The following is a 24,502-nucleotide window of genomic DNA, read 5'->3' on the forward strand; positions in this document are numbered from 1 at the left end:
AAAACCTATACATCTAGGATTCGATCTAGCACTGCAACAAATAGACAAACCTTAAAGAAACTTTTTGAAAATATGTAGAATGTGAATTTTTTTATTCCCTGAAAATTTCAGCCGTCTATCTTGAATAGAAGTAGAGAAAACCATGAAATAAAGAAAATGTAGGAATAGATCTTCTAGCACCCCAACCAAAAGGCATATCTCAATTAAAATATGTAGAATGTGAACTTATTCAATCAAAATACAGGAGTTGAGTAAATCACGTTTCTCCGATAGCATAACGGACTGACAAAGTGATTATAGATTAGCTTCGCTAATAAATTTTTTAGTGAGGAAGTGGGGAGTAGACCACTTCCATTTCTGATTTCAATTTTAAAAAGAAAGAGAAAATAGGGGAAGGGTGGTGATTTTTTTCTAAGAGTAATTTCTCTTGGGAGGGTGGTTGTACCCTCTCCCAGGACCTATGAGAAGCTACCCTGTAAAGGAGAACCATATCGGTTTAGCGGTTAAGGAGAACCTTCGGTACAAATAAACTGACAGAGAGACATACATCCTGTTATTACGTACTAAGTATATTCTATTAAATAAAGTAGTAAGTTTTTTGTCTGATGCTTAAGATTTTCAGAACTACTTCATACAGTTACCGAGATGGTTTTAGGCTATTTTTCTACCAATTTGAATACAGGTTCTTGAAGGGATATGGAAAGACAGAGAAAATAGCCTACAACCTCACAATGATCATGTCGGTTCAGCAGTTAGCAAGATTCTTCGTTACAGAAAAAAAGGATTTATAGGATAAATATATAATAGGATATAGGGTTATTTTGTCTATTGCTAAAGATCTCAGAAAATACTAGTCTTTGATACAAAGTAAATCAGTGCCTGTCTGTCTAAAGCTTAAGATCTTGGTAACCACTGAACAGATTGGGTTCTAATCATCAGGGAATATATCTACTGGTCCTGTGGTAGTTTTAGGCTATTTTCTTAAGTGTGGGAAACCCACCCTCCAAAAAAAATCAACCACCCCTCAATTTATTTTTATAAACTAATGCAAATCAGCGGGGTGGGGGAACCCCCACCGCACCCTGGGGCGAAGCCTAAATGAAAAAAAAATAATCACAATCTTTTTTTATATTTTTTTTGGACAAATTTCCAACAAACGATTCTATAAAAGAGGGGACGAAGCCTCTAGAGGCTAGGGGCGAAGCCTCTAATCCTAGTAGAAAAGTAAAAAGCTTTAAGTGTCCCTCCCCCAAAGAAAAAAAAGCAAAAAACCATCACAGGACTATTAGGTATATTCCATGAAGAGTAGAGCCCAATAGGTTCAGTGGTTACTGAGATATTAAGCTTCTGATATACAGACGGACAAGCAGACGGACAGACATCATTCTACTTTGTATTATAGATAATATACTATTTTAGTAATACTTTTTGTACAAATACAAATAAATATACAAATACTTTTATACTTATATTTGATTCTTATTCTTTAAAAACTGAAGATACCAAAAAATAAGACTTCTTAATCCTAAACTGAGCACCATATGATATCTCGGAAAATTTACCCAAGTATATAAAGAATTTGAAAAAAATTATCGTAAAATCTATTAAAGGGGTAGTTGCATGAAATGCATTTAAACTTGAATTTAGTCAACTGCATATCTCTTTCTGTTCAATAGTAAACTAAATCTATAGGACATATATTTCAAATCCATAAAGGGGGGGGGCGAAAGTGACACTTTTTGAAACCAAAACTAAGAGTCAACAAAGGAACTGAACTAAAAAAAGGGTTACAGGTCTGAGATTTTGCATGGCAGTTGCTTTATAGGGGTACAATATGGAACTGTGAAGAAACGGCGGCGCAACCGCCGAAAACCGCCGTTTCCCGCCGTAATTTTTGTTGCCTTTTCTCGGCGGTTTTCGGCGGTTGCACCGCCGTTTCTTCACAGTTCCATATTGTACCCCTATAAAGCAACTGCCATGCAAAATGTCAGACCTGTAACACTTTTTTTAGTTGAGTTCCTTTGACTTTTAGTTTTGGTTTCAAAAAGTGTCACTTTCGCCCCCCCCCTTTAAACTGTAAGTTTTAATAACATATATGCATAATTTACCTACATATTTTTGTTCTATGAAAATTTAAGATAATATTGAATTTATTTAATATAATACACCTATAGTTTTTGTTAAAATTTTCGTACAAAACATACAAATTACTTTTTTGCTAATATTTGATTCTTATTATTTTAAAAAAAAACGTAAAACGTACAAAAATACAAATTTCAAAATACGTTACGTACACATATCAAAATAACGTCCAGAACGTACACAGATTCGATGCGTAACGTACAAAACGTACAAAACGTACACTCTGGCCAGTCTGCATTTGTCCCCAAAGTTTTTAAATAACGTTTTCTTATTCGTTGCCTTCACAACCTTGGAGACTTTTGATGAATTTTAATTGTTATCTAGAGAAGAGGGAATTTTGTGAATCATCATTGGGGATGTACATTGATTTATCGGCAATAGTCTTATTCCTCTAGATTCCTGACATAACTTACTAAGTTATAGAGGACTGTTTAAATGATAAGGGGAGTAAAGGGGAAAGGGTAGTTTGTTCTTTTATGCGGATCTTATATTTAATATGTGTGGAATTGGATGCACACCATTTGAAAACATAATTCCTACCTAAGGTTTTAAAATTATTTTATTATCACAGCACACGGATAGGTCTGAATATAAAAATTTATTCATTATACACTAGTATACATTAGCAATGCAAAACTTTTGAAAAATTCTTGTTTTTTAGTCGAACTTAATATACTTTAATTATTCAGTTAATATTACTTCTTTTTTTATGACCTACAAATGTTTTTTAATCTACCTACGTATGAAAACTAATTTCTTAAATAATTAAACAGCTTTTCACTTCTGAACCAACTTCAAGATGTAATAAAAGTTAAGTACCTAAAGTTTTTAAAGCCAACGAATGCGAGAACATAAGTTATTATAATTTTAAGTCCAATGTGCCCTCCCTCCCTGACAATCCACATACAAAAAACGGACGTGGCTTAAGTGAAAATTGGGTCAAGTTTGAACAACCTTGGAGAAAAGATATTATTAGTTGCTCTGTACATATGGAAACAAATTAGGCCTAATTATTAACATACACATACAGGTAAAAAAATATTTTAGTGTTTGAATTAAAATCTAAACAATAGGTTTTTTTTCTACTTAAAAGACCGCAGTATTTTTTTTCTTATTTTTATAATGATTCATTATTACGTAGTTTTCAAATGTAATTATTTTAAGGACAGACAGTTGTTCTGTAAATATGGAAACAAATTAGGCCTATATAATATCATAGAGGTAAAAAGATACATAAATAAAGTGTTTTTATGTAATATTAAAATTATATATAAAAAATAAGAGTAGTTCTACATGAAATATTTTTCTATTCTTATAATTTTTATGATGATTATTTTACCATCCATAACAATAGTTGTAAAAAAACATTGAATTGATAACTAGTGATACTTATAGCTCATTTACCTATCCATTAAGCCTGGGTTTTAATTCATAAACTAACAGCTGAAAATTATTCAATAAGTATTACTAACTAACAAGTAAAACTAATACCTAGACAGTTATCTAATAAAATTTTGAATTTAAACCTTAAAAATATTTTCTTTTAAACTATCATCTATCAAAAAAACCTACCTAACTAAAAAATTTAATAACTAATTTTCACACAAATCATTTTATTGATAAAACGATAAATAGCCAAAATGCATTATAAAATACAAAACATGTAAAAACAAACCAAGAAAACAAAAACATGATCAAACTGATGGGGGATTTTCAGTTGTAAATTTAACGGATTTTTCAAAACTTTTTATTTTGTTTCAAAAATAGAAGGGAAACTTAATTTCATGCAAAAGGGTAAAACATTTGTTAGAAAATATGTAATTTAAAAACATTTTATTTGTATTTAAAAATTCATATCTTTATTATTCATTTATATTATGATGGTTCCTAGTGACAAAAGAGAGAGTTGTGCATCTTGTAGGATAGGATGGGGTGAAGGAGTTGAAGGTTCTTGTGATTATGGTACAATCAATCTGATATTGTAAGAAAAGTCAATATAAAAAGTATTTTTTTATGTTTGTAATTAGTTATTTTTCTTTAAAAATAGTGTGAATAAAAAAAGTAGGTAACGTTTCTGCCAAGAAAAAAAATATTAGGTTATTATTGATTTGTTCATAGCAATAATCGCTTTTTATTGTAGACAGCTTTTCGCAGATAGTAAAATAAAAAAATTAAGATTAATACCAGTTTTGTTAGACCTGAGGGGCCGACAGCCCGGCCGAATAAAATTGGAATTAATATTAGGTGTGCTTTTTTATCTTATTGTTAGAAAATTGTTTTTAAGTAGATAAGATACCTACAACAATGATTTTTCAGTATAGGTCAGAAAAGCTTTTAATATAGCGGATATTTATCGGTTTCGAACAAATACTGAAATAAATAAAGCAGCATTTTCTAAATGACGTAAATTTGATAAAACATTTAACTACAATGTGAATTCCCTCTTTCAAACACAAATCTATTAGACATTAAAAACGTTCATTAAGTAATTTAGACTAAAAGTTGAGTAGTAGTATAGCTACACTTTAATAGAGGTATTCCTTTTTATATTGACTTGCCAGGTGAACAATGATAGACATTCATTACGGGGCGTAGCTTGCATTTATTCATACATTAAAACATATTATAATCTAAGAAAACAAATGTATTTAGCTAGTATTGAGTTTTTTAACAATTAATTTTCAACTAGGTTAGACCAGGATAAAGCTCCCCCTTATCTTTTAAATAAATTGAAAATAAAATGGGGGTTGGGGATTTTTTTCCTATGCCTAAACCCTGAAAAAGGCCCTAACCATACAGGGCATATACCCACGGTGAGCTAACCGAGAGGGGCTGCCCAGTAATCAATATAACCTAACCTAATATGAAATATATGGGAGTTATCAGCGCTTAAAAAGGTACTTTGTGTGAAAGCCCTAAACTTTACTTGTAATTGATTCTTTGCTTACCAAATTCTACTTCTTAATATATTACTCTCATTAATTTGCCTTTTAAGAGGGGGATTGGGTAATCCCACCCGTTGTTGGCCCAACTAATAAAAAAAACAGGCAAAAAATCATCAAAATCTAAACATAACCTAGCCTGGTCCTTAAGTAAAATATTAGCTAAATATGCCTGGAGTTTGTGGAGATGTAGTGGTACAAGACCACCAACAGGAACAGTGTTACTCCCAACATGTTGGAGAATATGGCCAGCTGGATGTCGGTGATCATTTTTAAGGATTAGGCTACGGGTCCTCTCTGAAAGAATTTCAATTTTTTGTGTATTTTACTCATTAGTCATAATTTTTGGCTAAATAAATCCCCGAAATTTTAAAATTCATGAACTTACCAACAAATGAGTATTAATAGGGCATCTATTATGCCTCAAACTTATCCGTTTGTCAAATGATTATAATATTGAGACAAAATGTATTGTTGGCCTACCTGTACAAAAAAAATACTTAAATACGACTTCAACTGGCGGAAAAAATTTAAAGAAAACAGATTGTCAATATAATATTGCATTTTTAGACAAACTCAAACAACAGGTATAATTTTCCCTATTAAATTTTTTTCAACCATGATTTTAATTGTCCTTTCACTATTGCAGGGATCTTAAGGGATAAGATAACAATGGACTATAAATTGAAGCACATCACCCAATACTTATAATTAAGCCGTCTGTAATATTAAAAATTATTGGTTGAAAAGTTTCGAAATTGTTGGTCTGAACCAACCAATAAAGATCTCTCGCAAGGACCCAAAGTTTTAGAGATAAAATAATAATTAAACTTTGGGTACAAGTATAATTTACAGTCCAATGTCCTTTCCATCCATGACTTATACATAGAAATATAAACAAAACTACTACTAGAAACTTTGTTCAAATATCACCATATTTTGCATCACAATAATTTAGTGGTTTCAAGGTTGCTCCATGAAAGGTATTTTAAATGTTCAGCTACTGGAAAAGTTATACCTAAAAGAATTCTCCATGGAACGAACCTATTTAACATACAAAAGCTGTACAAAAAAAAATCTTCTAATTTATAAAAGTTCAAATGCCCTGTTATAAAATGGCATGAAAAAATATAAATATACAAATAACTTAAATAAATAAAAAATAATACAAAAGTGATTAATTAGATACTTAATTTGGACTATATTAGTTAAAATGTCTAATACGGCAGTGAACTAAAAATATTTTAGAAAACTTCTTATCCTTAACTTTAGGGATAAGCAAAGGAATGTTTAGTGAATTTCCTTTTCTTCCCCAGACTAACCTAATTTCATGGATTTTTGTTTGCAAATTGGCGGATTTTCTTATTACAATTAATTACAAGAGGTTGATAATACATTTAGCACATCCTGTGCACTTCTCTGGACCTTCCAGAACCTTCCAGCCTCTCACTCCTTCCTTGACCTCCAGGGTTTTAGCGTATTCAATGTTGTCCTGTATGGTATAGCTTATATTTGACATTCAATTTATCTTAGATATCAAAAATATATATTTTTCAATTAAAGTTTTTACCTTTTTTTTGTAGTTTAATGAGACTACTAAATATTTTTAAAATTCAACCCTGCAGAGATTTCTTAATTCTTATTTAACATAACCTAACCTAAAGATTTTTAGAAATGCTTCTTTTGACAAAAATTAGTTTCTGGTCCAAGATATTGCCACTTATTTTTAGGCAAAAATAAGTGCTCTCTTCCATATACCTACCATTTTAGAAATGGATAAACGTGGATATATTGACAGGGAAAATTTGTTTTCAATTTAGCTTGCTAATATGGACATCATTTTTTGGTCAAATCGTTCATATAGAAAGAGGGTTGGGAATGAGGTAAAGGGGGTAAATGGGGATATCATTATTTTGGCCAGCTGCGAGTACTACTTTATCAGAGTACATGAAAATCTGGTGCAACATCCATGATCCAAGTATTAATATATAGAGATTCTTTCAAATGACCCAGCAATGCAAAGAATCTTAATATCATTCACCACTTGCTTTTACTTTTTTACCACCTATAATAAGAAGTTAATAAAGATAAGCATTCCTTATTAATAGATATGATAGTGCCAATAGCTACCAGAACTCTGAACCTTGCCTCCCAGTCTGTCACAAAGGTCAAACAATTCACACTCAGCCCGGATAAGATCTAAAATAAAGACCATATCAAAACTTTTTGGAGGGTAAGATTCCTATTTAGACATCTCACTATGAATTGCATGCTTAAATTGAAATTGCTCATTTCAATATCCACGGACAACTTTCTGTAAAATCTTATATAACAATACACGTGGAGTTTGGACAATCAGGGATCTAAAGGGATAAGACAATGGCAGATAAATTGATGTATATCCTTAATGATAATACACAAAAGTAACCCTTGTGTAGATTATAATTAGTGATTGAAACGTTAGGACACTCAACTTAATAAACCCAAATGTATCAAAATTCAATAACAGTCTCCAAAGTTGTTAGGGTAAAGCGGGGTGAACTCGGTGTTTTTTTCGGTTTTTTGAACCTGCAAATCGTAAAAATTATTTTTTTTAAATGGGACCAAGACCAGTAGAAAGATCTCGGAAAAGTCGATCAGGTCCTAAAAGGACGTAAACCTAGGACTTTGGGAAGTTTGTCAAAATTGATCTCTAAAACGGCACCGACTTCGCCCCGCCTTGAGGCGAAGTCGGTAGGGCATTTTCAAGCTTCGAAAAATCGATGACGTATTGATTTTATTACAGCATGCCCTAAAGGTAAAAGTTGCTAAATGTAATAAAGAGTATGCACAAAAAATTTTATTAAGATAGGTCAATTTTTTCTACCAAAAAAAATAATTTTTCCGAAGTACGCGAAATTTGACTTTTTTTTCGAAATTTTTTTTTATAAAAAACATAAAAATACTACTAGAAAAAATAACTTTTTATGACTTTAAAGGCCTGATCCTTAAAATTCAGGCAATTTTGAATAGATTTGGCCAAAAAAAAATTAGTTCTATTAGCAAAATTTCCTAAAAAAATCAAGTTGAAAAAAAGAGAAAAGTTTGGCAAAATCTGTGGTCGATTTTCCAGCTTCAAAAAACCTATGACATATTGATTTAATTACAGCATGCCCTAAAGGTTAAAGTTGCTAAATGTAATAAAGAGCATTCACAAAAAAAATTATGAAGATCGGACAATTTTTTCTACAAAAAAAATAAATTTTTTCTAAGTACGAGAAATTTGACTTTTTTTCTCGAAAATTTCACTTTTTTATATAAAATTGAAAAAGTTAGTATAAAAAGTGAAAAAACCGAATCGCCCCGCTTTACCCTATGCAAACTAATAAGAAACCCTTATTAAATTTTGGGGACTAGTTGAATAAACAGCCCGATGTAACCTCCCTCCCTAGTAAACACTTCAGAATAATAATATGAAAATTTTTCTTCAATTAAAAGGATATTTTTTATGGCATTCTCTATCAGTTGGATATAAATAATTATTAAGGGGGGGGGGGGAAGTTTGTACACTTATAGGAAATGAAATTCAGTACCAAAGTTTGGGAGGGTCGTATGGGCTTGTTTTTAAAGTTATCAACCTAATTCTTTTTGTAGGCTCTCTTATATGACTTGATATACACGTATTTCTTTGAAAATTGAATTTCGGTACTTTCCTTCTAGGGGCTTGTGGAGCAAAAGACCCCCCAAAACACTAAAAATATGAGTTCTGACCTTATTTTTAAAGATATCGACCTGATTTTTTCTTTATAATACTTTTTTAACATACCCGAATCAACGAACCATTACAGATTTCATTTTGGGACTTTCCTTCTAGGGGCTTGTGGAGCAAGAGACCCCCAAAACACAAAAATATGAGTACTGGCTTATTTTTGAAGATATCGACCTGATTTTTTTTATAATACTTTTTTAACTTAACCGAATTAACGAACCATTACAGATCTCATTTTGGGACTTTCCTCTTAGGGGCTTTTGGAGCAAGAGACCCCCAAAACACAAAAATATGAGTACTGGGCTTATTTTTGAAGATATCAACCTGCTTTTTTTTATATAAAAATAATATTTAAACATAACTGAATCTACGAACCATTACAGATTTCATTTTGGGACTTTCCTTCTAGGGGCTTGTGGAGCAAGAGACCCCCCAAAATCATAAAAATATGAGTTGTGGGCTTATTTTTTAAGATATCAACCTGATTTGGGACTTTCCTTCTTCGGGCTTGTGGAGCAAAAGACCCCAAAAACACTAAAAATATGAGTTCTGAGCTTATTTTTTAAGATATCAACCTGATTTTTAAAAAATAATACTGTTTTAACATAACCAAATTAAGAATACATTACAGATTTCATTTTGGGACTTTCCTTCTAGGGGCCAGTGGAGCAAAGATTCCAAAACCACTAAAAATATGAGTTCTGAGCTTATTTTTAAAGATATCAACCTGATCTTTTTAAAATAATACTTTTTTAACATAACCAAATTAAGAAACCATTACAGATTTCATTTTGGGACTTTCCTTCTAGAAGCTAGTGGGGCAAAAGACCCCCAAAAAATATTTTTAGAGATATTGAGCTGATTTTTTTCATTAAAACTTTTTTCACATGTTTGAACTAGGTAGCCACTAATAATTTTATTTTTGCACTTTCCTTTTAGGGGAAAGTAGGGTAAAACACCTCCAAAACAAAATAAATTGAGTTCTCAGGTTATCTTTAAAAATAAGCTCAGAACTCATATTTTTAGTGTTTTGGGGGTCTTTTGCTCCACAAGCCCCTAGAAGGAAAGTCCCAAAATGAAATCCTTAATGGTTTCTTAGTTCAGTTATGTTAAAAAAGTATTATTTTAAAAAGATCAGGTTGATATCTTTAAAAATAAGCTCAGAACTCATATTTTTAGTGGTTTTGGAATCTTTGCTCCACTAGCCCCTAGAAGGAAAGTCCCAAAATGAAATCTGTAATGTTTTCTTAATTTGGTTATGTTAAAACAGTATTATTTTTTAAAAATCAGGTTGATATCTTAAAAAATAAGCTCAGAACTCATATTTTTAGTGTTTTTGGGGTCTTTTGCTCCACAAGCCCGTAGAAGGAAAGTCCCAAAAGGCAATCTGTAATGGTTCGTAGATTCGGTTATGTTAAAATAGTATTTTTATATAAAAAATCAGGTTGATATCTTAAAAAAGAAGCCCACAACTCATATTTTTATGATTTTTGGGGGTCTCTTGCTCCACAAGCCCGTAGAAGGAAAGTCCCAAAATGCAATCTGTAATGGTTCGTAGATTCGGTTATGTTAAAATAGTATTTTTATATAAAAAATCAGGTTGATATCTTAAAAAAGAAGCCCACAACTCATATTTTTATGATTTTTGGGGGTCTCTTGCTCCAAAAGCCTCTAAGAGGAAAGTCCCAAAATGAAATCTGTAATGGTTCGTTAATTCGGTTAAGTTAAAAAAGTATTTTTAAAAAAATCAGGTCGATATCTTCAAAAATAAGCCAGTACTCATATTTTTGTGTTTTGGGGGTCTCTTGCTCCACAAGCCCCTAGAAGGAAAGTCCCAAAATGAAATCTGTAATGGTTCGTTGATTCGGGTATGTTAAAAAAGTATTATAAAGAAAAAATCAGGTCGATATCTTTAAAAATTAGGTCAGAACTCATATTTTTAGAGTTTTGGGGGGTCTTTTGCTCCACAAGCCCCTAGAAGGAAAGTACCGAAATTCAATTTTCAAAGAAATACGTGTATATCAAGTCATATAAGAGAGCCTACAAAAAGAATTAGGTTGATAACTTTAAAAACAAGCCCATACGACCCTCCCAAACTTTGGTACTGAATTTCATTTCCTATAAGTGTACAAACTTCCCCCCCCCCCCCCCTTATTAACTAAATTATGACCAAATCATATTTTACCTGGATTTGTCCTTCTTCACTGGTGGCAGGTTGCTGGGCCAGAGCCACGGCATAGTTGAGGAAGACTGTGGCTGCGCCAATCTGAACATTCTTGTTCTCGGTGTCCAGAGTTTCTGATATCATTCTGCTGATAACGGATTCGCGGTATAACAACATAAACTCTAAACTCTCCTAAAATACAAAATTGTCAAAAATTTTGAATACCATTATATTTTTTTATTTTATTATTATAAAACATCACAATTTATATTATGCAGTTTTCAAGACTATTTACAAATTGTTTGCAATAAGAGCAACTTTATATATCTACATCAAAGCAAGTTACATCATTGGAAAAAAATTATAAATGGGTAAATTCTAATCACACCTAAAACAAAGGAAATCAATGAAACCCCTTTTCTTACAAAATTAGACAACTTAAATTATTTTATTTTTTTAAATTCTCCCTCATTTTCACTTGATACATGAAATATTTTAAACATGTCACTCACAACTCAACAACAATGTATGAAGAATATACGATACGTGGATATCATGTTATCGTCAATTTAGCTTGCTGTTTCTCCTGTCATTTATTCGTCGGGTCGTTCATCCATTAGGAGTGGAGAGGATAATTAGGAGAGGAAGATCTTTATTTTAGCCCGCTACGCGTTTCAACATGATATTGGAGGGCATGAAAATCTGGTGTAAAACCCAAGTAATAATAAATCCATTTCAACAACAAAGTCACAAACACACACAAGTCAAGTCCAAATAAAATATTAAAACACAAAGAAAAGCAACTCTACAATTTACTAAATTGGTATACCTGCACGGAGAACAGATTGCTGAGAATTCTGAGACTAAGAAATGTGTTTGCAGTTGGACTGGTTTTACTTAAACTAGACAGGCACACGCTGAACAAGGCATCCAAAAAGGTCTTCTCTATTATCAATTTCTGGTAACATTAAGAATCTTTTCATGTAAAGTTTTTAAAAATTAAATCTTCATCCAAAAATTAGTTGTTTAATGTTTATCTGATAGTTTTCATCCTAAGCAATATAGGTATCTATGTAAATATTAAATTTTTAAAAGCGGTCTGAATTTACAGAAAGTTTTTAGGCTAATTTATGAAAGGGGACGATCTCTGAAACAGCTTGAGCCAATTCTATATAAAAAGAAAAACCAGCAAAGGAAATTTCTGTTTTTTATAAAAGCATTTTGACTTGGTAAGCTTTCTGAAATGGGAGCTTTATCTGATAATCTGAGCTTTTCAGTGAAGCTTCTTATTATGCATAGAGAAAAAAATAAAAGAGAGGAATCGAAGCAACTAGAAGACGAAAATAGGTAGTGGGCCTAGAGGCCTACTCAGCGCTGTTGCCGCGCTAAAATTTATTGCTATTCCACTACTTTTCAAATGGGAGGATTAAAAATAATTTTAAAAAATATTTTTTTACTTTTTACTATTTCCATATTTAGGGCAAGAATATTAGATTAGATATTTTCGTTTTAATGTTTTAATTAAAAATTACATAGAATTTTATTTTCATTTAAAAAAATTTGTTCATGAAAGATGAATCCTTATATTTCTAAAAAGGGGGAAATTTTTTTCATAATGAACATTCAGCTGATTCTGACCGCCCACGGCTGTTTGCTAAATATCGCTTTTCTTTTTATTCACATTATTATTTATGCAGACTGGCCAGCCAATTTTGAAAATAAAAAACGTACATAACGTACACAAAAAAAATACGTTACGTACATAAAAAAAGTAAAAAACGTACAAAAAAACGTACATTCCTAATAAAAATAAGTTAAATAATTTCCTAGTTACCTATTATCAATACATTTAAGTCTACTAGCAGCTACCTGTAAAGGAGAACCATAGCGAACTGACAGACACAAGATATCCTCTTACTCTATTTAAAAGAACTAGCGTCTACGCTCCTAAAGGCCTCTAGGGGCACTTGAGGAGGGGAGAGTTGAATTCAATAAAAAAACATGGATGACAACATACATAAGTAGCGAAGCTCAAAAGTTATTTATAGACATCTGGAAAAAAATTAACTTAAAATCAATGAGCAATTAAAATTCATTTTTGGGGGGAAGAGATAGTTTTTTTTCTAAAGTCAATTTCTCTTGGGAGGGTGGATGGTGACACTCTTCCCCAAAATAGTTATAAAACTTCCAAAAACCTATGAGAAGCTATCCTGTTAAGGAGAACCATATCGGTTCTGTGGTTAGCGAGATTCTTTGGTACAAACAAACAGACATCCTGTTATTATGTACAAAGTATATCCTATTATAAGGACCAGCGACTACGCCCTTAGAGGCCTCTAGAGGAACTTGATTAGGGGGGGGGGGAGTTGAATTAAAAACCCATTTTTTTTATTTAAAAATAAAAAGTAAAAACAAGGATGACAACATCCTTAAGTAGCGAAGCTCAAAAGTTATGAATGGAAATCTGGGAACTATATAAACTATAGAGTAGTGTAGTAAAAAATAAGCATTTAACTTATTTAAATAAATCACAAAACCTTTTAAAAATATATAATAACGTGAAAATCTAAAAATAAATTCAGCCCCTCAACCAATAAGCAAATCTCAATGAAATTTAGTGGAAGTATTAAGAATGAAAACTAATACAATCCCTGAAAATTACAACCGTCTATCAGGAATATGAGTAGAGAAAATCACAAAAACCTATACATCTAGGATTCGATCTAGCACTGCAACAAATAGACAAACCTTAAAGAAACTTTTTGAAAATATGTAGAATGTAAATTTATTTATTCCCTGAAAATTTCAGCCGTCTATCTTGAATAGAAGTAGAGAAAACCATGAAAAAAAGAAAATCTAGGAATAGATCTTCTAGCACCCCAACCAAAAGGCAAATCTCAATGAAAATATGTAGAATGTGAACCTATTCAATAAAAAAACAGGAGCCGAGAAAATCACGTTTCTCCGATAGCATAACGGACTGACAAAGTGATTATAGATTAGCTTCGCTAATAAATTTTTTAGTGAGGGAGGGGGGAGTAGACCACCCCCATTTCTGATTTCAATTTTAAAAAGAAAGAGAAAATAGGGGAAGGGTAGTGATTTTTTTCTAAGAGTAATTTCTCTTGGGAGGGTGGTTGTACCCTCTCCCAGGACCTATGAGAAGCTACCCTGTAAAGGAGAACCATATCGGTTTAGCGGTTAAGGAGAACCTTCGGTACAAATAAACTGACAGAGAGACATACATCCTGTTATTACGTACTACGTATATTCTATCAAATAAAGTAGTAAGTTTTTTGTCTGATGCTTAAGATTTTCATAACTACTTCATACAGTTACCGAGATGGTTTTAGACTATTTTTCTACCATTTTGAATACAGGTTCTTGAAGGGATATGGAACGACAGAGAAAATAGCCTACAACCTCACAATGATCATGTCGGTTCAGCAGTTAGCGAGATTCTTCGTTACAGAAAAAAAGGATTTATAGGATAAATATATAATAGGATATAGGGTTATTTTGTCTGTTGCTAAAGATCTCAGAAAATACTAGTCTTTGATACAAAGTAAATCAGTGCCTGTCTGTCTAAAGCTTAAGATCTTGGTAACCACTGAACAGATTGGGTTCTAATCATCAGGGAATATATCTACTGGTCCTGTGGTAGTTTTAGGCTATTTTCTTAGAGTGTGGGAAACCCACCCTCCAAAAAAAAATCAACCACCCCTCAATTTATTTTTATAAACTAATGCAAATCAGCGGGGTGGGGGAACCCCCACCGCACCCTGGGGCGAAGCCTAAATGAAAAAAATAATCACAATCTTTTTTTATATTTTTTTTTTGACAAATTTCCAACAAACGATTCTATAAAAGAGGGGACGAAGCCTCTAGAGGCTAGGGGCGAAGCCTCTAATCCTAGTAGAAAGTAAAAAGCTTTAAGTGTCCCTCCCCCAAAGAAAAAAAAGCAAAAAACCATCACAGGACTATTAGGTATATTCCATGAAGAGTAGAGCCCAATAGGTTCAGTGGTTACTGAGATATTAAGCTTCTGATATACAGACGGACAGACATCATTCTACTTTGTATTATAGATAATATACTATTTTTGTAATACTTTTTGTACAAATACAAATAAATATACAAATACTTTTATACTTATATTTGATTCTTATTCTTTAAAAACTGAAGATACCAAAAAATAAGACTTCTTAATCCTAAACTGAGCACCATATGATATCTCGGAAAATTTACCCAAGTATATAAAGAATTTGAAAAAAATTATCGTAAAATCTATTAAAGGGGTATTTGCATGAAATGCATTTAAACTTGAATTTAGTCAACTGCATATCTCTTTCTGTTCAATAGTTTAAACTAAATCTATAGGACATATATTTCAAATCCATAAATTTAAACTGTAAGTTTTAATAACATATATTCATAATTTACCTACATATTTTTGTTCTATGAAAATTTAAGATAATATTGAATTTATTTAATATAATACACCTATAGTTTTTGTTAAAATTTTTGTACAAAACATACAAATTACTTTTCTGCTAATATTTGATTCTTATTATTTTTAAAAAAACGTAAAACGTACAAAAATACAAATTTCAAAATACGTTACGTACACATATCAAAATAACGTCCAGAACGTACACAGATTCGATGCGTAACGTACAAAACGTACAAAACGTACACTCTGGCCAGTCTGTTTATGATTGACTTACAAAAAGCCCTGGGCGGCTTTTGATTTTCGTCTGCTTATAAATTTAGGGATGGGGAAGTAGTATTTTACCATGAAAAAGGGGTGAGTATTCATCCTCTTATCCTTTTTCCTTATGTTATTATGCATAATAAATAAGATTTTTCCCTGATTAATAGGATGTAATATGACTAGACGGATTAGATCCAAGCATGGAAAAATATGGGCAGGGTCCCAAGATAAGATTTTCAACAGGTTTGCAACTCCATCCGGATTCTCAGCCTGCAAAAATAAAAACTAGAGTGATGCGAAAAGCCTACGAAATTTATTATTACCTAAATAAGGTACTTTCACTCAAATATATTTTAGGAACATCGACAATCCTATTTTTTTAATTTTGAAAGAAAAATACATATTTCTAGCCCACTGCATAAAATCAAAATGATAATATAAATACTAACATTAGAGAAAACACTAGAAGGGTAAGGGGTTAAATAACTATTTCCCAATCCAAAGGACCTTACTCACTTGGGTCTTTGAAAATCAACCAATAGTGTTGGGAAAAATAACACAGCCAAGTAGCAGAAAACAATTTTCTAGCAGACGAAAAGGTACTTGGAAAAAGGGGGGCAGGTAGTTATCTGTATTTACATCTAAACTGTAGATCTGTTATACTAACCTCCTCTAAGGCAACCTTTGGTAGATTTGCAAGTTGATCTTCTGTCAACTGTTTTTCTTCAGGTACTTGGCTATTTAATTCCTTCAACTTTTTCAACATGGCCTCACTTTTAATGCCCTGTTTTTTTGTTCATTGTGTTGATATTTTAGGGCATGTTACCTAGAACTTTTCTCTTCGTTTTCAGATCGTATTCAAGAACTTCTGTGTTTATAAACTTGTGAGCGTAGCAAATATATAACCATTGTAAAAAAGCTTGTGTATCATTTTAAAGATAAGTTGAACTTGAATTAGGTTGGTTAAGTAAGGGTTAGGAGAGCCCAACAGGATGGAGCTGAACAAAAGTGCCATTTACTCTCCCTACCCTCTTAAAATTTTCAAAATAAGGTCATAGAGAATCTTAGAATAATACTGAAACTGCAAAAAATAAATCCGGTGAAAAATATCAACAAGAACGATTCCTGATCAAATCTAAGGAACTCTGAGAGTGGAAAGTATGGATTAGACTCTTGTGCATCCATATCCTCTACATCTGTAAATCATGGATAAATGGATTTGGAATATTTATTTCTCGCATTGTATTATAAACAGCTTTCCGCGGATATAAAATAAACAATCATAAGATTAAAACCAGTTTTTTTTAATGATAATTTTGGTGATGCACATTTTATATTCGTAGAATACTGGAAATAATACGATGCTAGAAATAATTTTTAACTATAGCTGATAACCGGTTCTTTCTAATCCATTGGATATTAATCGGTTTGAAGTGATACGAGATATTTCTTTATTTTGATATTATCGACAGCAAAGCAACTTCATTTGTAAAACGAAAAGGTCTTTACGTCCATTTTTAGTCACATAGCTTTGAACGATCAATAAAATTGAAAAAATATTCAATCTCTAGGTATAATAAATTAAGCATGAAAATAATATACCAAAACTTTTTGAGATAAAATTATCCATTCATTTGTCCTTACCCTGACTCCCACTTCCTGCTGCAACATCTGACGTGACGTAAGCCCCTTGCATCCAGGGGTCGGGTGGGGGAACCCCTCGTCTCTGCACCTCCGGGCCTCCACTTCCTGCCACATAGGCTCCTGAACCTACAAATATTTGTAAAGATATTTCAAGATACAATATAAATGAGTATTTTTCAGGGATGTATGTATATCTAAATCATATTAAACCGTAGATTTAATTTGTAGGTGGAAAGTTTGTTAGTATGTATCAGCCAATCAAGATGTAATAGAAACTCCGCAAAGATTTTAAGCCAGCGTGCCTAACAATATAATGTTCCCATCATAACTAAAAAATATATATATTTCATCAGAAAATAAAATACATATCAGGAAATATTTTTCACATTAGATAAAAGTTTAAGACAAAATAGTTTGTTTCCTATCCTTCTTGATTTATACCTGTGAACGGATCGGCGACACCAGAGCTGAATCCACCAGCGTCCGAGGGTCCAGGTCCCCCCTCTGACGTGGAATAGGATGAACCTCCGGTAAACGGATCCACATTTTTTAGTGCTCCTGAAAGAAAAACAGCAGTTTAATCTATGTGATATTTTTAGTTTATTATCCTAACCAAAAAAGAATTAAATGTTATAATTGAAATGGTCTTTAATTAAGATGGCAAGAATATGCTAAGAAGAAAAATATGGTAGTCTATCAAAAGAACTACCTACCTAAATTAGTCTTCATGAAAACTTTGGCCTTTAAAAAAATACTTTCTTTTCGTTTACAGACATACAAGCCCCATAGAAGATCTGGCAAATGGTAAAAACACACAACATCTCGTATAGACAAACACACATGCATCCTACTATTTTGATAGAAAGACATCCAATTACTGCAACAAAAGGGTAAAAAAAATGAGAAGAATACCTATTGTAATTTTCTCGTTTTCAATTGAATAGATTCATTAGAAACATCTACTACTTATATCAAAACCCAATAAAGCTTACTATCTAGTCCGCAGCATATGAAAAGTACAACAAACTTACCTAAAATCTGTCCACCAGTCATCTTAATAATATGGTTAGCAATTTCTTCCAGATAGTATTGGCTCAGATCATGCTTGTGGATAAACTGTTGTGCAGCCATGTACGGGTCATCAGTCACGTTGAAAGGAAGTTTGAGGGTGGATTTCGGCTCGTCTATCTCGATGTCAAATACGTAGTCGTATTCTTTACCCTGGTGAAGTTTCTTTCCTAAAAAATATATTCATATTCAGATAAGAATGAATAAATCTGCACTTGCTAACCTAAGCAAACAGAAAGAACATGTAAAAAAATTGAAATTGCATAAATGGTAAGAAAGACAATTTACTTATGCCATTTTTTTACACCTATAGGTATAACATAACCAAATCCCTGTATCCCTAAATATCCTTGAAGTGAGAAAAAAAAAATTTTTAGAAACATTTGTTATTCATGTTTAACTATTCTATACCTGAAGTTTTTTCAGTTCCTCCAGCCGCACCAACCACGTCACCAATTTTAGCCCATTTCTGTTGTTATAAGACTTATTTATATTTAGCTTTTCGACCTGAGAGTGAGGGGACAATGGGCTGTTTAATACACTAGTCCCCAAAAGCTTATGATAATGATTTCTTATTGGTTGGCTTAACAACTTTGGGGACTTTGTGAATTTGGATTGGTTGATTTTTTAATTTGAGTGTTTAAACCTCTCAACCACAAATTTTACGCTTAAAAAGAGGTATTTTTGTGTATCATCATTGGGGATCTAAATCAATTTATCCGCCATTGTCTTATTCCTTAAAGTCCCTGCTTACAATGAAAAATTTATATTTTATTAGATAGAAAGGTATAATATAATGGAAAATATTTTATAGGAAACTTTGATTGAAATTACCTAATATTCTGTCTTTTTATAACTTGGAAGTAATCATTTAACTTATCCTTCAACCCCGCAAATTCAAATAAAAGAAAATATGTCTATTCCTGATCTGCCATGCTCCAGGAATGAACAGACACACTGTCTCCATCACGAACCATTTTAGTCTGGCCATCCTTGCGACCTGAAAAGGAGTTAACAATTTTGTAAAATATAATTTTATAGTTAAGGATAATAATGTCTAAAACTAGCGTAGCATATGAACATATAACATAGAAGTATCATAATCTAACATATTTTAACTTTACTTTGAATGCGTACGAGAAACTGCTATAGACTACACCCAGCTGTGCGTAAAGCTTACCAATCTATGATTGGCAAAAGGATTCTCACCTCCTATCTCCGTGTGCATTTGAATCCTAACTTAAGAGAATCAGGGCTATCTATTATACATTCAGAGCAACTACTAGGCCAAGAATGTATTCTAGTAACGGAGAAAGCAAGAGAGAAGCAACTAGGTAAAGTGTCATGAGACTGTTAATAAAGCACTTTAGAGACAAGAAGAGAAAAATCTAAAACTTAAAACAAGATTTCTATGATTCTTTATCAATATACCTGGTTCAAAAAGAGCTTCGGGACCAGGAAGGTCCGACAGTTTGACTCCTCCAAGTTCCTGCTGAGCGGCCAGAGCAAGTTTACTAAGCTCAGCCTAGTAACAAATAAAGATTTTTTTTATAAACAGATAAAGCATGATTTTATAACCTCAGATCTTTGCATATGATCCGCGTTTAGTTAAATATCTAATCTCATTACTTTTCAATTTTAACTTAGTGTAAAAGCTTATTAAGTTCAAAGGGGGGAGGCGGATGTGCCACTTTTTGAAACCAAAAGTAAAAGTCAACAAAGGAACTCAACTAAAAAAAGAGTTACAGGTCTGAGATTTTGCAAGGCAGTTGCTTTATAGGGGTACAATATGGAACTGTGAAGAAACGGCGGCGCAACCGCCGAAAACCGCCGTTTCCCGCCGAAATTTTTTTTTGCCTTTTCTCGTCGGTTTTCGGCGGTTGCGCCGCCGTTTCTTCACAGTTCCATATTGTACCCCTATAAAGCAAATGCCATGCAAAATCTCAGACCTGTAACTCTTTTTTTAGTTGAGTTCCTTTGACTTTTAGTTTTGGTTTCAAAAAGTGGCACATCCGCCTCCCCCCTTTTAGCCTAATCTTTAAAATCAAAAACTTTAAATTCGGTACATACTGTAGATGTATTAGAGGCAAAGTGATATTAAGAAATATTATTTTACTTTATAGGTAGGTATTGTAGGTTTTATAAATGCCTAAACCTTGAGGGAATATTAATATTTTTGACATTCTTGCGTTTGTCCACTCCGGCGTTTGTCCTGGAACCCTTTTTTTTATAAACAAATGAATACCTACCTCAAATATCTCTTGAATTTCTTGTGAGGCATGTCTACCAGGATCAGCTGAGAAAACTCTGATTACCCCGTCGCTGGCACCTAAACAGATTTTAAAATATTTTAGACAAAAGTTTCCTTAGTTTTGCACTATTAATTTTAATCTACAAGAGGGGTAATTAGGCTGATCATTGGTAGTTAGTGATTTCTAAATGTTTTAGTACATAATATGAATTTAACTCGTAAAAAACAGTAAAATATGGCAAATCTCTTTTACGACTCTCATTTTAATTCAGTTATTATTTCGAGGATTTTTTTATCCCTTACCTGATGCAATATCACCATTTGGTAGACAGCATACTGACCATACGCTGATTGCAGGATGGTAAATAGTCTACATAATTTATATGTTGTTTTATGTAAACTTTTTATTTCAACTGACGCTTAATTTTGAGGTTAAATAATAGTAGTCTCATCTCTTTAAATGTATACTTTAAAATGAAAACCTTTAAAATATTTGCGCAATAACAATAGATTTTTTACACTAGATGATTGCTTAATCAAACACAATAATACACCTAACTTAAAAAGTAATTCAAAGTAAACGACGATTTTTTCTATTAAGTCACATTCCATCCAGTAATGTAATCGGATTGTTTCTAATGGTCTAATTAAGAGATTAATCATGTAGATTTTCTTTATTTATTAAAACAACATTCCTGTGAGACTTCATTGTTTTTCCAGACTCTGACTGTTCTATCTTCACCAGAAGTTACCCAATCCTATGGAGAGCATATTATTAACACTTATATGAATCTATTTACACAAGAATGGTTACATTCAATAGAAGCAAAAGTTAATTAAAAATAGGAAATATATTTTTACAATGTTATCAATATATCATATTCTTAAATTTGGATAAGTTTCTCTAATTCATTTTATACAAAAAGATACAAAAAATGAAGCGATCTGGATTTTCCTCAAGACTAAAGCTTTCATAAGACATTAGGTATTCAATTGCAAAATCAAAAATAAATACAAGTTAGTACATCAATAATCACAATAAAACTTTATCACATGATTTTAACAAAAAATTGGATTAGGTTATTAATTTGCTCTACCTTTCCGTTTGGTAGAAGGCTGATACTGTAAATAAAATTTTCATGGCCATAATAGGTGCCAAGGCACTCTCCAGATGGGTTCCAGCGACGCACTGATCATAACAAATGACCATTCTATGATAAATCTTTGCAATATTTTACAAACTAGGAATTTTTGTAACTTTCATTTTCAAACAAAGATGGTAAATGATATTAAAATGTTAATAAAAATTACTCCTAGGTAGATAAACATAGTTTTCATTTATATTCTTTTTTTTTCAAAACTGATCATTTTTCCTGATGCATCGTTTGAGCAAGATAAAAATTCTTCCGCTGAAATAATTGCTATACCTCTGACAGCGTCTGTATGACCTTAAAGTAAAACAAGCATTAAATTGAAACTTTCCTGATATAAAAAATAATAATAAGGTTATTTGTAGTAGATTTTTCATTTAAAAAGGCAAAATAAGTAAAAAAAAGTTCAGAAATGTATTTTTTTCAGATAATAATATCCAAAGATGAGCCATTCAAGCATGAAAAGCCCCCCACAGGATATTTTTGGGGTGGGAGGGGGGGGGGGGGGGGGGAGTGGAGATCCTTTCATACACTAAGACAGACAAGCATGATGTTTCTTTTATAAAAGAAAAAAAATACCTCTTAATATCTGTTCACATTTTCCAGTCCTCCAAAGGCGCAAGGTCTTATCTGCACTGCCTGTGACCATGACACCAACCCCGGGAAGGATGGCAACACACCACACGGCCAGCTCGTGCCCGGTTAATGTCATTGTGCACTTCTTGTTGAACCAGACCTTTAAAATTATAATGGTTCATTATGTGTATTTATCATATTTTTAAAATTATAGCTTATTCCTAGAATAAAGTAAAATAATTTACTCTTTTCTATACCTCTAGGTAATATTTATTAGATTTTGAGATATCTTATCAAAATAAAAGCCATATTTAACTTCTAAATTCCATTAATATCTATATCGGATTCTTGAAAACCACCATTAATCTTTATATGCTGGGATCGAAAACTATATTTTGGACAAAAAATATGAAATAAATCTACTTTTAAAGTTTTTATGTTAATCTTAATAGGACTTCCTATGAAGTTGTATGCTAGCTTTCTGTTTATGATATTACTAAAAGTGTCCCTTTAAAGGTATACCTTAGCTGATTTATCCCAAGATCCTGAGATAAGTGTTCCAAACTTGCTCAGGTATAGACTAGTCACATTCTCCTTGTGACCCTCCAGTTGGTACAGGGGTTCTTCAACGTCAGGTAGGTAGCCACGTATCATTCCATCCTAAAGAGTATTTATGATAATTAAAGCTTGTTCAAGCGAACCTTTATCATATTTTTCAGTCAGTCATATTTAAATCTTTGAATTGTTAAAATAACATTCATGTTATCTGTATTTTAGACTGCCATCTACATGAAGATTCCTGGGTACGAGTTTGCCCCACCGAAACTCCTATTATTGTATTTATTAATATGTCAGTAGACCATTTTATTATATGCCCTTATATGTAAATATAACCTGTGTGCATTATCATTCTTGTTTTAATTGCAGATTAATATTTGATCTTTATTATTAGTTAAGGCTTTGGTGTTTTATCTTTGATATCTCTATTTCATATAGCTTGGTGTTAAAAATGAGATGTGGGACAGCTGTCATACTGCGTGTGTTATATTAAAGGTGCGTTCGGTATCTATTACTGAAGATACCAGTTTTATTGGCCCTAGGCCAATTTTATCAATGCTAGCAGAAGCGTAGCTTTTTTTTTCAAGAAACAAGAGATCTACGGCCACCTATAAAATAACACAGTGTAAAGTGGGCAGTTGTGCACATTTCAAAATCAGCATTTTCAAAATGCAGTATTTATAACCTTTCAAGGTAATTTACCGTAAAACCAGAGCTGGAGCAAGCTGGTTCTATAAAGCTATTGTATTGAAATAGGTAAAGACAACACAAGGTTGGTTCTATAAAGCTTAGCCTTCAAATCATACAAGGATTAAGGAGGGCAGTGGTAAGATAAAACAAAGCCTTAACGGTGAGATAAAATGGCACAGACAGAGTTGAAGATTGGGTTGGAGATTCCAAGGCTCAATGACTTTGACAGTTATGACGCATATAAGGACGTCGTAGAATTATGGAAGGTCACCACGGACCACCCCAAAAAGAAACTTGGGGCATATCTTGTTACAGGGTTGCCAAATAAGAGTAAAACGTTTGGGAACAACATACAAGAGGGACTATTTGCCAAACATAGACCGACAGAACTCGCAAATGACGAGTCGGGGATAGATAAGGTGTTAGCATACCTTGATAGCATTTTAAGCAAAACTCCTTTATCACAAAGCATTGAGGCCTTTGCAAAGGTACATTTTTTTAGACGGAAACCTGGCCAAAAGATTTCCGAGTACATACGTGAGTTTGACATCGCGTGTAATAAATGTTAAAATAAAAATGTAGCCATTGATCAAACTCAAAAGACATTCATCCTGTTGCTCGGTGCATCCCTTGAGAATCATCAGTACGAGATGCTCAAGGGATACATGGACGACTGTGATGAAGATGAAATATTTGAAAAGGTAAAGGAAAGAATGTTGTTTGTACTTACAAATTCACTAGGTGAAGTATGCGGCCAAGGTAAGGTTGAGTCCCAGCCGCTGGACGAAGCTTTCTTTACAGAACATGAAGAAGCATTTGCTGCATGGCAAGCAAAGAAGAACCAGTACAAAGGT

The 24,502-nt window shown here is 32.5% G+C and overlaps 1 protein-coding gene and 1 long non-coding RNA gene across 3 annotated transcripts in view; both read right to left on the minus strand.

Annotated features, from left to right (window-relative positions):
* Window positions 1–3,738: 3,738 nt before the first annotated feature.
* LOC145333835 (uncharacterized) lies at window positions 3,739–4,776 on the minus strand. Its single transcript, XR_013884616.1, has 2 exons — window positions 4,701–4,776; window positions 3,739–4,115 (listed from the first exon to the last, which is right to left on the minus strand). It is a non-coding gene; the product is annotated as an uncharacterized LOC145333835 (long non-coding RNA).
* Window positions 4,777–5,380: 604 nt separating this feature from the next.
* The window catches only part of Plap (phospholipase A2 activator protein), a 32,755-nt gene continuing 13,633 nt past the window's right edge, over window positions 5,381–24,502 (minus strand). Inside the window, exons 3-23 of one of the 2 annotated variants that reach the window (XR_013884615.1) lie at window positions 22,923–23,060; window positions 22,404–22,560; window positions 22,047–22,121; window positions 21,771–21,862; window positions 21,369–21,431; window positions 20,977–21,043; window positions 20,672–20,751; window positions 19,854–19,947; window positions 19,346–19,422; window positions 18,834–18,891; window positions 18,386–18,592; window positions 17,796–17,912; window positions 17,355–17,480; window positions 16,835–16,906; window positions 16,378–16,493; window positions 15,867–15,980; window positions 11,826–11,954; window positions 11,018–11,188; window positions 7,180–7,283; window positions 6,407–6,574; window positions 5,381–6,056 (exon numbers count right to left, since the gene is read on the minus strand). Coding sequence is in view for 1 of the 2 variants with exons in the window: in XM_080179089.1 (XP_080035215.1) it covers window positions 6,460–6,574; window positions 7,180–7,283; window positions 11,018–11,188; window positions 11,826–11,954; window positions 15,867–15,980; window positions 16,378–16,493; window positions 16,835–16,906; window positions 17,355–17,480; window positions 17,796–17,912; window positions 18,386–18,592; window positions 18,834–18,891; window positions 19,346–19,422; window positions 19,854–19,947; window positions 20,672–20,751; window positions 20,977–21,043; window positions 21,369–21,431; window positions 21,771–21,862; window positions 22,047–22,121; window positions 22,404–22,560; window positions 22,923–23,060 (2,172 nt within the window). In the remaining variant the exon portion in view is untranslated. Of the gene's footprint in view, window positions 6,575–7,179; window positions 7,284–11,017; window positions 11,189–11,825; window positions 11,955–15,866; window positions 15,981–16,377; window positions 16,494–16,834; window positions 16,907–17,354; window positions 17,481–17,795; window positions 17,913–18,385; window positions 18,593–18,833; window positions 18,892–19,345; window positions 19,423–19,853; window positions 19,948–20,671; window positions 20,752–20,976; window positions 21,044–21,368; window positions 21,432–21,770; window positions 21,863–22,046; window positions 22,122–22,403; window positions 22,561–22,922; window positions 23,061–24,502 lie in introns of both variants that reach the window. The other variant, XM_080179089.1, reaches the window with a different exon arrangement.

This window comes from Acartia tonsa, chromosome 12, assembly GCF_053477335.1.
Source record: "Acartia tonsa isolate MP-2025a chromosome 12, ASM5347733v1, whole genome shotgun sequence".
Lineage (NCBI taxonomy): Eukaryota > Metazoa > Arthropoda > Copepoda > Calanoida > Acartiidae > Acartia > Acartia tonsa.